Source organism: Electrona antarctica (assembly GCF_951216825.1).
Source record: "Electrona antarctica genome assembly, contig: scaffold_94, whole genome shotgun sequence".
NCBI classification, from domain to species: Eukaryota; Metazoa; Chordata; class Actinopteri; order Myctophiformes; family Myctophidae; genus Electrona; species Electrona antarctica.
Window position 1 is genome coordinate 342,784 of NW_027637548.1, and position 14,639 is coordinate 357,422.

General features: G+C 44.6%; 1 protein-coding gene across 1 annotated transcript in view; it reads right to left on the bottom strand.

Moving 5' to 3' along the window:
- Positions 1-13,938, bottom strand: part of LOC306918849 (non-homologous end joining factor IFFO1-like) — a 68,174-nt gene extending 54,236 nt beyond the window's left edge. Inside the window, exons 1-2 of the mRNA XM_079531703.1 lie at positions 13,401-13,938; positions 14-393 (exon numbers count right to left, since the gene is read on the bottom strand). Coding sequence (XP_079387829.1) covers positions 14-393; positions 13,401-13,844 — 824 coding nt within the window. The 5' untranslated portion in view covers positions 13,845-13,938. The remainder of the gene's footprint in view (positions 1-13; positions 394-13,400) is intronic.
- Positions 13,939-14,639: the final 701 nt, after the last annotated feature.

Genomic DNA, 14,639 nt, shown 5'->3' on the forward strand with positions numbered 1-14,639 from the left:
AAAGCATCCTAACCTGGTGGGGTAACTGCACGGGTTGGAGTTGGAATCCGTGGCGACGGCGGCGGTGGGCGTGGCCGCGACGACGGTGGGCGTGGCCGGGTTCAGGTTGTTGGCGAGCAGCAGCGAGGACGTGCGGCTGGTGGGGTCGAAGCCCTGCAGGGAGGGGGTGAGGGTGGGGGAGAGGAGGAGGTGGCCCACCCCCCCTCCTCCCAGGTAGTAGGGGGGGTTGTTGTTGGCGTTGTGGAGGGCGATGGAGCCCGGCCGCACCGGGAGGGTCCCCACGAAGCCCGTCTGGACGCCCACGTCTCGGCGGGTCGACACCCCCTCGCTGGGCTCCAGAGCTTGCTGCAGCTGCTTCTCCAACGCCTTGTTGCGACGTTCCAGCTCGTGCACCTGAATGGGACGATTGATTGATTGATTGATTGATTGATTGACAGTAGGTTATTAACCCATTTAGACCTGAGGACGATTCTACAAATGCCTTCTAAATTGTGACAGTTTTCTGAAAAACCCCATGTTTCTATGTGTCAGTCGTTCTCAAACCTTTTCATGTCATGGACCCCCAAAAAATATATGTAATTGGCCGCCGACCCCCATCTGAAAATATTTTCTAGAGACCCCCCAGAAGCAAAGATTTGAGTTAACACTTTGATTGCTGGAAGATCTCAACAGGCCTATTTGGATGTTGCTGCCATTTAACATTGCACAAAGGCCTTGTTCGGGGGCCCACAGTAAAATGTTCTCTTATAGCGAGAATCACACGCCTACATCAAAAGAAAGCTGAACTTGTCCACTTCAATTAAAAAAATACATTTTGATTTTACCATGTTCCATTCTGGAGATATTGACCTTTTTGCAACACCTGCATTTGCCTGGAAGTGGTTATCTTGAACAGCGAGCAGAGTTATGGATGGTTTAAAGTCAGAGACATTGACAGGCAGATATAAAATTGAACCCAATAAATATCCTATACATCCTATACACCGAATGAAAGCCCTGAATGTGTACTTTTACGAGGAAAACAGTAAACATTGATCCCATCTACAGTTAGACAGTAATTGGTTATTGAATGCAGCTTGTGCCCACCAGATAACTTCAGAGAAGACATGGACGTGAACTCCTCAATATTCACAAAATAAGGCCTATAGCGACATATAAATACTATATACCGTATGAAACAGAAGACTCTCTGCTTTCATAAGAAAAAAACTTCTACTGTAGTAATAATAAAAATCACACCCCTGTGAAGTGAGCGGTGCAACTCTGTCCCATATTGCACCACTCACTTCACATGGGTGTGATTTTTATTATTACTACAGTAGAAGTTTTTTTCTTATGAAAGCAGAGAGTCTTCTGTTTCATACGGTATATAGTATTTATATGTCGCTATAGGCCTTATTTTGTGAATATTGAGTTCGGGTCCATGTCTTCTCTGCAGTTATATCTGGTGGGCGCAATGTGCATCCACCCAGTATCCAATTTATGACAAACTGTACATGGGATCAATGTTTACTCTTTTCCTCGTAAAAGTACACATTCAGGGCTTTCATTCGATGTATAGGATGTATAGCATATTTATTGTGTTTATTGTTATATCTGCCTGTCAATGTCTGACTATAAACCTTCATAACTATGCTTTCTTTTTGATGATGATTGCCGCCTCGCCTAATCTATCTCACTGCTTTCATTGTTTTGATCGCAGTAACATTGGGGGGGGGGGGGGGGTCATGGGCACATTGGGCAGCAAAAGTCTTGATCCGTACGGCTATAAAAAGTCCCATTTCACCGTTCGGTTCAGAACTATAGTATAACGGTGAGACGCGTTGTCATCATCAGCTGATTTTGTTTTTCAAGCTAGTGAAGTATATTTACTAACAAGAGAACATGCCTGGGCATGCAGGTTGGAGGCGATGGAGGAAAAAAAAAGATTCCCCCGGCTGTGATGTCAACGACAACGGATCACAACACCACGGTTTAGGACGCGGAAAAGTTCGTTATACATTACACCCGGGTCGATTACGTCCCCGATGCGTTCATTGCGGTCTTATCACTACAATTATAATGAATAAAAAAGCGTTACAATCACACGTCCGAGCGATCTCCGATTATGACGGTTCTGCATGGCGATACGTGATCCACCAACGGCACACTGTCTTGTCGTGGCGGCCCGTCGATACTGTGGTTAGTTCGTAGTATTGTAGGCTCGGGGATCGTTTGGTCGCTACAGTATGAAGAAGGAAACATGCATCTGTCCATGTGTGTTGCAGACGCAATGCAATGCCGATCGGTTGTTTTTTTCCGAGAGACAGAGCCAGCCAGGACAGAGCCCCCATCTCGCAGGCTCCTCCTGCAGGAGAAACAGGAGGGGAGGGGGGAATCGAGTAGTATAGTGTTGTGTGAAAGCCAATAGCTGGAGGAAAGCCTGGTGAGGCGAGGTTAGGTTAAATTTGATTCTTTTCATACACCGACTGGATCATTCCATGGGCGCGTCCATTTTAGACTGGCTTAGTGGCTTCTACACGTAAAGCGGCCCGCCCTCCTGTTTTCAGGATGGGAGGGGGGGGTTTTTTTTGTGGTTTTTTTTCTGATCACGTGAGCGGGACTAAGCAACAATGATAGGGCGATGGTTCTTCATTGTCCGGGTGGGTAAAAAGATGAATGAAAGTATGCTATAAAAAAGTGATTGAAACGTATTGATACGTGATCCGCACCCGACGTTTGATTAATTGATAACGTATTGATACGCGATCCGCGTTGGGAGTGTTAAAAACGTTTAAAGAAGCTCTGAAAGAATATATATTCCAATATTTGTGCCACATTTTCACGATTTTTCAAAAATAGCAGACCTACAAGCTCAAGCTAAAGTATAACATAATGCTTAGTTAAAACACCAAAAGGGGTTCCCGCACAAAATGGGTTAATATATAATATATTCACACAGCCAGATGCAAAAGGAAACAAAGAAGCAAAGCTACGTATGCACAGCGTGCATACGTAGCTTTTGCAGCAGCTAGCTGTCGGCAGCGACATCTTCGTGTTGCTGCCGTTGTCACAATTATTACATTAATCGCAATTGTTTTGAGGTAATGACATTACATTGTCACAATCATCATTACAATGATGATTGAATGAATTACAATGATTGATGTGCACTTTTTGAGGGGTGCTAGGCTGCTAGCACCCTTCCTATGTCCATCTTTGTGTGTCTGTGTGCACCACGGACATTTTTGACTTTTTACTGTGAGGCCATGCAGTTTCGAATCACAGCCAAGAATGAGTAGCACCCCAGTGAAGTTAGCGCCCCACATGATGAAAACACCAATACATTTGGTGTCAGTTTGTGCTACATTGTGCTGTACATTTTTGAGTGGTGCAACCACTCCAAGGAACAGCAACGTCCCTATAGAGACACACGGGGACTACAAATGTCACGCCCCCAAATGAGACAGCGTCCTCACTTCTGGTCCGTTGGCACGGCTACTGCAGGCCAGCCCATAGAAGTCCATTGAAATTCAACTGTAGTTAGCCTACTTTTAAAATAATATGAAATTAACTGAAGACTATATTGATTTGAATAAAAATATGTTTCCAAATGTATGAAGTGTCTTTGTCAACATATATTGTTGTTTTCTCAATAGAGGATGTTTTTCACATTTAATTTACCACTTGAATGAGTTACCCATAATGTTAACGGAGCAGAGGGGAGACGGCAGACAGAGAACCTGTCGCTTTTACGGGACGTCACTGCCTTTACGAGGCTACGAGCGCCGAGTGGAATTCTCAATATACATCCTGATCCCGACTGACTTTGTTATTCATGTCTATATTTTGAACATGTCACAGGCTTACTAATATGTTCTACCTACCACGGAGCTCCGACGGTGTGTTTTACCGCTGTCAACTTACGTATAATTAACTTTGCTGAATAGTTGCATGGGAAAATAACCCAGCTAAATGGAGGAGTGACATCCTGACATTTTCAACTACCTAGTGAATTCTCCAGATGAGTATTAATAATAGTCTTGCAAGATGCTGTTTAGATCATTTTCAACAAATACATAGCATATAAAACGAAACAACAAATATATCTGGGTATTGAAAACCTCAAGGGATGCATCCGTGACGTATATACCGTGCGACCACTTTGACTTGAGATTTACAATGCTAGCACTTTTCACAAACTGAGTATATTATAGTACATTGTGGGATGTATATTGAGATGGCAGGTATGTGACATTGAAAAGGACAAATCAAACATATGGGACACTTTATTAGAACACAAAGAAAATCGCTATAGCCTCAGTAATGAACCAGTGAAATGAGGGTATTTTATGATGCCTCTCATAGGGATTGCATTGGCAGCTGCAGTACACCGTTGAAACGGACCAGAAGTGGGGCCGCTGTCTCATTTGGGGGCGTGAAATTTGTAGTCCCCGAGAGAGAGAGAGAGAAAGAGAGAGGCAGGGGAGGGGAGTTGCACCACTCAGTTCACACGGGTGTGATTTGTTATAGTTTGTGCTGGTATCATTTTCTGAAATATTTTTAATCCTGATCAGTTATATTGTTTAGGAACTTAACCGAGCCTTGCACCCCCTGGTGGTGGGGGCGAGAATGACGTCACTCATTAAATACCTCCTTTGAAAGGTAAGTATTTATAAAAATGCACAGATTTTGTGGATTTCTACGGCACAAATTAGAGCACAAAAAGCACTAAAGAATAAGCAATTTTAGTTTTTGTTCAATTTGGACCCAAAACAGCAAAGTTAAACTTGATCTCAAAACATGTACAGTATACAATTACAATTTACAATGTAGGCATTTAGCAGACGCTCTTAATCCAGAGCATTTATCAGACGCTCTTAATCCAGAGCATTTAGCAGACGCTCTTAATCCAGAGCATTTATCAGACGCTCTTAATCCAGAGCATTTAGCAGACGCTCTTAATCCAGAGCATTTAGCAGACGCTCTTAATCCAGAGCATTTAGCAGACGCTCTTAATCCAGAGCATTTATCAGACGCTCTTAATCCAGAGCATTTATCAGACGCTCTTAATCCAGAGCATTTATCAGACGCTCTTAATCCAGAGCATTTAGCAGACGCTCTTAATCCAGAGCATTTAGCAGACGCTCTTAATCCAGAGCATTTATCAGACGCTCTTAATCCAGAGCATTTAGCAGACGCTCTTAATCCAGAGCATTTAGCAGACGCTCTTAATCCAGAGCATTTAGCAGACGCTCTTAATCCAGAGCATTTAGCAGACGCTCTTAATCCAGAGCATTTAGCAGACGCTCTTAATCCAGAGCATTTAGCAGACGCTCTTAATCCAGAGCATTTAGCAGACGCTCTTAATCCAGAGCATTTAGCAGACGCTCTTAATCCAGAGCATTTAGCAGACGCTCTTAATCCAGAGCATTTAGCAGACGCTCTTAATCCAGAGCATTTAGCAGACGCTCTTAATCCAGAGCATTTAGCAGACGCTCTTAATCCAGAGCATTTAGCAGACGCTCTTAATCCAGAGCATTTAGCAGACGCTCTTAATCCAGAGCATTTAGCAGACGCTCTTAATCCAGAGCATTTAGCAGACGCTCTTAATCCAGAGCATTTAGCAGACGCTCTTAATCCAGAGCATTTAGCAGACGCTCTTAATCCAGAGCGATTTACATTAAGCAATAACAAAAGCATGGCATACATCAGGGGTTCTCAACCCGTGGGTCGCGACCCCTCGGGGGGTCGCCAAATTATTTTAGGGGGTCCCCAAATTATTTTCCAAAAAAAAAAAAAAAAAAAAGATTTTTTTTTCTTTTTTTATGAGCTTGTAGATCTGCTATTTTTCAATAGCTAAATTATAACAATGCTTAAAACACCAAAAGGGGTTCCCGCCCAAAATGGTTTAAGGTTATTGTAGCAGTCAATTTATATTGGGGGTCGGGAGGGGGCGGGGCGGGGGTCCCGAGACATTGCCAAAGCATTTCCGGGGGTCCCCGGCCAAAAACGTTGAGAACCCCTGGCATACATCACATATATGAAAAGTAGTTATCAGCACAAATGATCAAATGTACAGCAGAATGTAGCACAAATCCAACACTATAAAGAATGATCAAATGATCAATACAGCAGAATGTAGCACAAATCCAACACTATAAAGAATGATCAAATGATCAAATGTACAGCAGAATGTAGCACAAATCCAACACTATAAAGAATGATCAAATGATCAAATGTACAGCAGAATGTAGCACAAATCCAACACTATAAAGAATGATCAAATGATCAAATGTACAGCAGAATGTAGAACAAATCCAACACTATAAAGAATGATCAAATGATCAAATGTACAGCAGAATGTAGCACAAATCCAACACTATAAAGAATGATCAAATGATCAAATGTACAGCAGAATGTAGCACAAATCCAACACTATAAAGAATGACACCAATTCTGTATTCATACTGGGGCTTTTCATTAACCCATTTAGGCCTGACGTCGACTGTAACAAATATCTTCTAAATCCTGACAGTTTTCTGAAAAACCTCATGTTTCTGTATCAGTGGTGCTCAATATTTCATGTCAAGGACCACAAAAATGATATGTAATTGGCCGCCGACCCCTATCTGAAAATATGTTGTTCCAGGGACCCCCCCCCCCCCCCCCCCCCCCCAGAAGCAAAGATTTGAGTTGAAAATGTTCGCTCTGAAAGAATATATATTCAAAGACTTGCGCCACATTTTCACGACTTTTCAAAAATAGCAGCCCTACAAGCTCGTAGTGCGGCACTCGGTGCCGCGCTACGAGCTTGTAGGGCTGCTATTTTTCAATAGAGGGTATGCACGTGACATGGTAAATGGTGCATTTATATAGTGCCTTTATCCAAGGCACTTTACAGAGATTGTGCATTACATTCACCCATTCACACACACACACAGTACATACACCGATGGCAGTGGAAACCATGCAAGGCACCAACTAGCACATCGGGAGCAATTAGGGGTTCAGTGTCTTGCTCAAGGACACTTCGACAGTAACTCTGCGGGAGCCCGGGTTCGAACTGGCAACCTTACGGTTACCATCCAGGCACTCTACCCCTGAGCCACCGCCGCCCCATCATCACCGACATCATCACCAAACCAGGAAGTTATGCAGGAACGCCTACTGAGTGGCAAAAAACTACTTTCTGGCCTTGACAGCCGAGACATCCACACAGAAAAGTCCTATCTGATTGCATTAAACGACATTAAACAATGTAAAACTCACTTTGCATGTTGCTTTGCCACTCGATGGACCATTCACTTTAAGCATGCGCATAGCCTCTATAGCTAAAGTATAACATAATGCTTACAGACACCAAAAGGGGTTCCCGCCCAAAATGGGTTAAAGATTCCGTGTGGGTCTTGCATTGCTCCAGTCATCAAATCAATTTCTGGAGACCTATAGAGCATCGCAGCCCCGCCCCCTACCAGGGCCAGTCCCGCCCCCTACCAGGGCCCAGTCCCGCCCCCTACCAGGGCCCAGTCCCGCCCCCTACCAGGGCCCAGTCCCGCCCCCTACCAGGGCCCAGGAAATGATTTCCTGTTCATTTTCCTCATAGACCTTTCAAAAAGTATTTATTCAAAGACCTTTTAAGCCTCGTACAAAGCCAACTCTTGTCGTGACAAATCATGACAACAAACGAAAGAATTAGAAAGAAGAAAAAAACGGCAGGTTTTTTTGTTGTTTTTCTTCTTTGTAATTATTTGTTTGGTCCAAAATATTTTGTTTATTGTCATGATTTGTCACGACTCGAGTTGGCTTTGTCCACGGCGTAACCGTCTTTAAATAAATACTTTTTGAAATGTATAGGAAAATGCATTGGGAATTATTTCCTTGGCCTGGCGTCGTCATGAAAGGGGACGGGACTGCGACGCTCTATATGTTTGCATTTGAATGGCTTAAATTGTACCCATCATGCATTTTCCAATGCTAGTAGCAAGCCTGAAAAAACACTATAAAAGTAATGCATGTTTTGTGTGTACACCTACACACAAAACATGCATTAACCACTTCGGCCTCATTTTGGCCATTTGAAAATAGCAGATCTACAAGCTCACAATGTGACAACATTTTGAAAACTGCGTAATGACTACTTCTTCTTCTTTTGGTAGACTACTTTAAGTATGCTACATTGTGACGACAATACTTTAGTACTTTTACTCAAGTAGGCCTAGGCCTACATTCTGAATTCTGGACTCAATCAGTCCCACTAGGGCAAAACCAGGGCCACACAATCCGTTGGAACTACTCCAGAACTACTCTGCCAGGGCTGGGAGGTACGCTTCTGGCGCATGGAAGGACTATGTTCTGTGGGTTAAACTGTCCGGGCCCCTCCTACGTCTCACCAGGTCCACTCCTGCTCTCACCAGGCCCAGGACCTGTGTGTTGCACCAGAGTCCCAGCACCAGACACTTCATTCAGGAGTGGTGGGCAATGGTTCCGCAGGGAAATGGTGCTGCGGCTCCGCTTGCTGCTTGCATGGCCCTCCCAAAGGCCTCACCGAGGTTTGCTGGGCTTCCTCCTCACGGAGGACACAGCGCTAACCCATACTGCTCACCCAGTTGCCGTCTACATTACGGCTGTCACCCGTCTCTGCGGTGGTCACCAGACTATACCTGGTTGTCACATAGTCTATTCCTATGAGTCACTATAAATAGAAGAACTATAACTAAAAAATACATCTCATGGATGCACCTGGGACGTATCTTCATGTATCCTGAGGTCAACGGGGTTTCGGGTCTTCCAACATCATACCCCTCACTCAGGCGACTCAGCCGGGATTGATCAAATTCCGACTTACGTCCCAGTATCTACCGTCAATCAGTCCCACTAGGGAAAAACCAGGGCCACAAGTCCTCACTAATAATTAGTGATCGACCGATAATCGGTCACGGCCGATTATCGGCTTCGATATTCATGTTTTTTATTAATATCGGTATCAGTGGTAAAAGATAATAATCGAAAAAAAACGGCCGATTATTTTATTTTTCCTCATGCGCAAATATTGGCGCAACAACCTCTCTCACTAAAAATGTGCCGACCAAAAGATACTTAGATTGATTGAAAACAGACATCATGAGCCAATGAAACGAATGAATCCTCTGCGAGTGCGTCTTAAGGAGAGCGTCTGCAGTGCTGGGCAGTGGGCACAGAAAAAAAACAACACTGCATGTGCACAGAGCTGGGGACACCCTGCCGCTTTGTCGTGGAGCAACTGGCTGTTTTACAAGTAAGAGACACAATTATATAACCCTTCACAGCGTGCTTATACATTTACACTTAACATATTATTATCTCGGAAATAATTAACTGTCTGTCTCGCTTTCTCTCTCTCAAAGAGACATGTGGAAAACTTTCCGACAGCCATGAGCCATCACATTCCGCCTTAAACACTCACCAGTTCAACTTCTCCAAGAAGCAACACGGAGCTTGTTTTTCAGGTAATCCGTTCGTTGTAATGTAACACATGTAAAATATAATATAGCATTATGTGTCTGACTGCTGACTCGCTTTCGAATGTTTTATCTCGTCTCCCAGGAGGGGAAGCCACGGTGTGCTGCAGTTCTACCGTCATCAACGGAGTGAAAGAAGGACATTCTTCTTCCACGGCTGTTTTTAAAGTAAGATAACTTGACTGAACTGCTTTGTTTATAAAAGCATGATTATCATCGACGCGTACATGAAATGTGCGGCCGGTCGAGCTTCTAGTCAACTGTGCAACAAGTAAACATTACTGGGGGCAGCCATTTTGCCCAAAATCAGACGAGGGAGCACAATTGTATGGGTCACGAGATTCAATGTAACACCGTTACATAGAACGTAGCCATGTAGTGTTACATATAAAATGTGACCTTATATAAATGTGCTACCCCAGGTAGCGCATTTATATAAGGGTAACATTTTCTATGTAACACTATGGCTACATTATTTGCAACGGTGATACACGAATCCCTGACCCATGCTGAAATCACAGTATTTGTATTTAGCATTTTTGGACATTTAGGCTGCCCCACAATATCTCAAAGACATATTTTAGTACTTTACATTTATAGTATGGTATAAATTAATTAAAATATAGTGAAATTAAAAATAGCCAATCTACAAGCTCACAATGTTTTAATGAGGCTTGTAGAGGGCCATTATCAGTATTATTATGTACTTGTTCATTATTACAAAAATAATCATTGACTCTCTCAACCTCCTGTTATTGTAGATGGCTCCTCCGGGACGGCGTATAAGTGTAGTCTGGGACTATTTCACTAAATCAGCAACAGGCACAACAATCTGCAATACTTGCAACGAAAACCCCAGCACAGGATCAGCTTTAAAAAGGAATCAGAATACGACAAACCTCTGGAACCATCTTCAAAACAGTCACAAGCCACTGCACAGTGAAGCTAAAAAGAAGGAAGAGGAAAATCAAAAGCAGAGACGGGCTGCTGCTGAAACTGAAAGTACCCCTTCTCGTTCTCAGCCTACCATTGAGGGCATGTTTGATAACCAAAGAAAGTGGGATAATTCGGATAACAGATCTAAAGAATATGACAAATTAATTATAGAGATGATGGTGACTGACAACCAACCATTCACCATGGTGTCTGATCCTGGCTTTAGGCGCTTAATGGCAAGAGCTGAACCCAGATACCTACTGAAAACCGACAAGTATTATCGTACATCTATGCTGCCATCTCTTAATGAAAAGCTACACGCTAAGGTTAAAGCACTGATCCAACCAGAGAATGCTGGTCACTCACTCGCCTTCACTACAGACTGCTGGTCTGGGGCAACAGAGTCACTGATGAGCCTAACATGTCACTTCATTGATCAGACATGGAGCAGAAAGCAGGTGGTTCTCAACACAAAGGTGATGGTGGGGTCCCACACACATCTTTATATTAAAGAAGTGTTCCTGGGCATGCTTGACTCCTGGGGTATCGACCAAGACCGTGTACTGCTCGTTCTGCGAGACAACGGAGCCAATATTGTAAAGGCAATGAAGGTTGCTGAACTGCCTGCCTGGAGGAGGAGGAGGAGGAGGAGGAGGAGGAGTGTTACTGAACACAATGTTGTTGTTCTTGCATCTTGCTTTTGAAAAGCAATAAATGTTTTCCAATACATTTAAAGGAATTCTTGTGTTGAAAGTTATTTAATATATATATTTTTTTTAACTTATATTAATATCGGTTCATCATATCGGTAATCGGGCTTTTTGACTCTTCACAAATCGGTCATCGGTCATATCGGCCAAAATCCATATCGGTCGATCACTACTAATAATCATGATAAAATGGCACCATTTCTTTCTACTCAGTCTGTGTCTCATAGGAGGGCTGTGGGCAGTTCAGAAACCAGTCTGTGTCTCATAGGAGGGCTGTGGGCAGTTCAGAAACCAGTCTGTGTCTCATAGGAGGGCTGTGGGCAGTTCAGAAACCAGTCCACCAGTGACATCATCGATGGGGAATCCAAGCTAATAGAAACCGCAGGCTTTCTAGTCCTGAAAAGTTGCGATGCCAAAATGGAAGCCATCGTTCTCACGATAATACAAATCTAAACATTTTTGTAAAAAAAAATCTATCTAACGATGAGTTTCTGATGGGTTTCTGAACTTCCCAGACTGAGTATTAGGAAACAATTGTGCCATTTTTATCATGATTATTAGAGAGGACCTATTATATGAAGATAGGTTGAAAAGGGGATGAAGTGGTCCTTTAAATATAACATTGGAGGATATAGTCCTACTCTTTCACACTGGGTAAAAGAGCAGGGGTTCTCAACCCGTGGGGGGGTCACCAAATTATTTTGGGGGGTCCCAATTTTGCAACTGAATGGCTAGAAAGTGGAAATGAAGAGTTTACATATAGTACACATAGTACATGCATACACCTCCCCTAATTACTATATCTGGTTTCAGTATTTATTTATTTTATTTCTGTATTGACTCTATTATTAAGGTTATTGTAGCAGTCAATTTATATTGGGGGTCGGGAGGGGGCGGGGCAGGGGTCAGGAGACGTTGCCAAAGCATTTCCAGGGGGTCCCCGGCCAGAAACGTTGAGAACCCCTGTCTTAGAGCAGTGGTTTTCAACAGATTTTGACCCAGGGACCACCATCCTGACTATAAGAGCAACATGGGGACCACCATCCTGACTATAAGAGCAACATGGGGACCACCATCCTGACTATAGAACAACATGGGGACCACCATCCTGACTATAAGAGCAACATGGGGACCAGCATCCTGACTATAGAACAACATGGGGACCAGCATCCTGACTATAGAGCAACATGGGGACCACCATCCTGACTATAAGAGCAACATGGGGACCACCATCCTGACTATAAGAGCAACATGGGGACCACCATCCTGACTATAGAACAACATGGGGACCACCATCCTGACTATAGAACAACATGGGGACCACCATCCTGACTATAGAACAACATGGGGACCACCATCCTGACTATAGAACAACATGGGGACCACCATCCTGACTATAAGAGCAACATGGGGACCACCATCCTGACTATAAGAACAACATGGGGACCACCATCCTGACTAAGAACAACATAGGGACCACCATTCTGACTATAAGAACAACATGGGGACCACCATCCTGACTAAGAACAACATAGGGACCACCATCCGGACTATAAGAACAACATGGGGACCACCATCCTGACTATAGAACAACATGGGGACCACCATCCTGACTATAAGAACAACATGGGGACCACCATCCTGACTATAAGAACAACATGGGGACCACCATCCTGACTATAAGAACAACATGGGGACCACCATCCTGACTATAAGAGCAACATGGGGACCACCATCCTGACTATAAGAGCAACATGGAGACCACCATCCTGACTATAAGAACAACATGGGGACCACCATCCTGACTATAAGAACAACATGGGGACCACCATCCTGACTATAAGAACAACATGGGGACCACCACTATTGTGTGGGGTGGGTCCATCTGACTCCACACAAAGTGTTTGGGAGCTAGTTCATGCAACATTCCATTTGTTATTTTGATCAACTTTTGCCTGTTATCTCCTACCAGGCAAAACGTTGATCAAAATAACAATTCTTCTACATTCTCTAATTGTGTAGACTTCTTGTAAATTAAGTAACGCAGATGTTTAACAATAATTTAACTCTCGAGAATGTAACAAACAAATTTTACATTCTTGAGATCTACACAAGGGTCAATTTGGTTATGCAACTCCATAATTTAGCTGGGGGATCACCTGGATCCCTCTCTCTTCAAGGACCACATGGTGGTGGTCCCCGGACCCCCAGAACCACTGCGTTAGAGAGAACAGGCATTCACAACAACAACAACAACAACACCACCAGTCCATACCTTGGCCAGGAAGCATCGGAACCTCAGATTAAGGGTCTTCAGCACGCTGATGTTGGACCCCAGGTCGTTGCGCAGGGCCATGGCGGCTGGGGGGTGGGCCGGGGGGGCCGCGGACCCCCCGATGACCCCCCGGTGGGGGTGGTGGAGGAACGGGTTGCTCAGGTGGTGGTACAGGTAGGAGGAGGGCAGGGAGCCCGACGTCACCAGGTCCAGGCCGGAGCTCCAGCCGTCCGGCGTCATGGCTGATGATCCGTTCTCCCCGAGGAAAGAGCCGGTGGGCCCGGCGGAGGAGGAGGAGGGGTCCGACTCCTGCACCGGGCCAGAGTCCGGGCCCGGTCCGTCCGTCAGCTGGTGGTGGGCCAGGTAGGCGCCGCTCTCCCCCGAAACCAGTCCTAACGGATTCATACTCGAGTAGGAGAATCTGAAATGCTCGAAATCCGGCATGAAGAAACACTGCTTTGATTTAACTCCTCCTCTTGTTGTTATCAGGTTAAAAGAATATATATATATAAATGTATATGAAACCTCCTCCTCCTCCTCTTCCTCCTCCGATGATAAGCCTGCGCACCTGCAGCCGAGGTGTAGGTAATCCAAACGGGCTTTAAGAAAACAAAACGGTTGCTATCAGAAGAATACACAAGAAGGCAGACAGGCTACGATGTTTGAATAACAGCAGCTGAAGTACAGAGAGGAGAGGAGAGGAGAGGAGAGGAGAGGAGAGCAGCAATAACCTGCCCTGCAGACAGGAGAGGAGAGGAGAGGAGAGGAGAGGAGAGGAGTAACCTGCCCTGTACAGGAGAGGAGAGGAGAGGAGAGGAGAGCAGTAACCTGCCCTGTACAGAGGAGAGGAGAGGAGAGGAGAGGAGAGGAGAGGAGAGGAGAGGAGAGGAGAGGAGAGGAGAGCAGTAACCTGCCCTGTACAGAGGAGAGGAGAGGAGAGGAGAGCAGTCTGCACTATGCCTGCACAGCAGAGCAGAACACATAAACAAAGTCAACGACTCGACTGCGGCGTTTGGCTACCGTAGAGGCAGGAATAGAGGCGCAGCGGAAAGTCTGTGTGGGAGTGGGCGGGGCTACAGGGAGGGAGTGCTGAGAGATGCAATACATATAGCCGTAAGGTCATAGAGTCCAGTGGCGTTTTTGGCAGCAAATTTAGATTTTAGTTTTAGTCGTAGTCTAGTTTTCACTTAGTTTTAGTCACATTTTAGTCACCCGGAATGTTTTAGTGTTGGTCTAGTT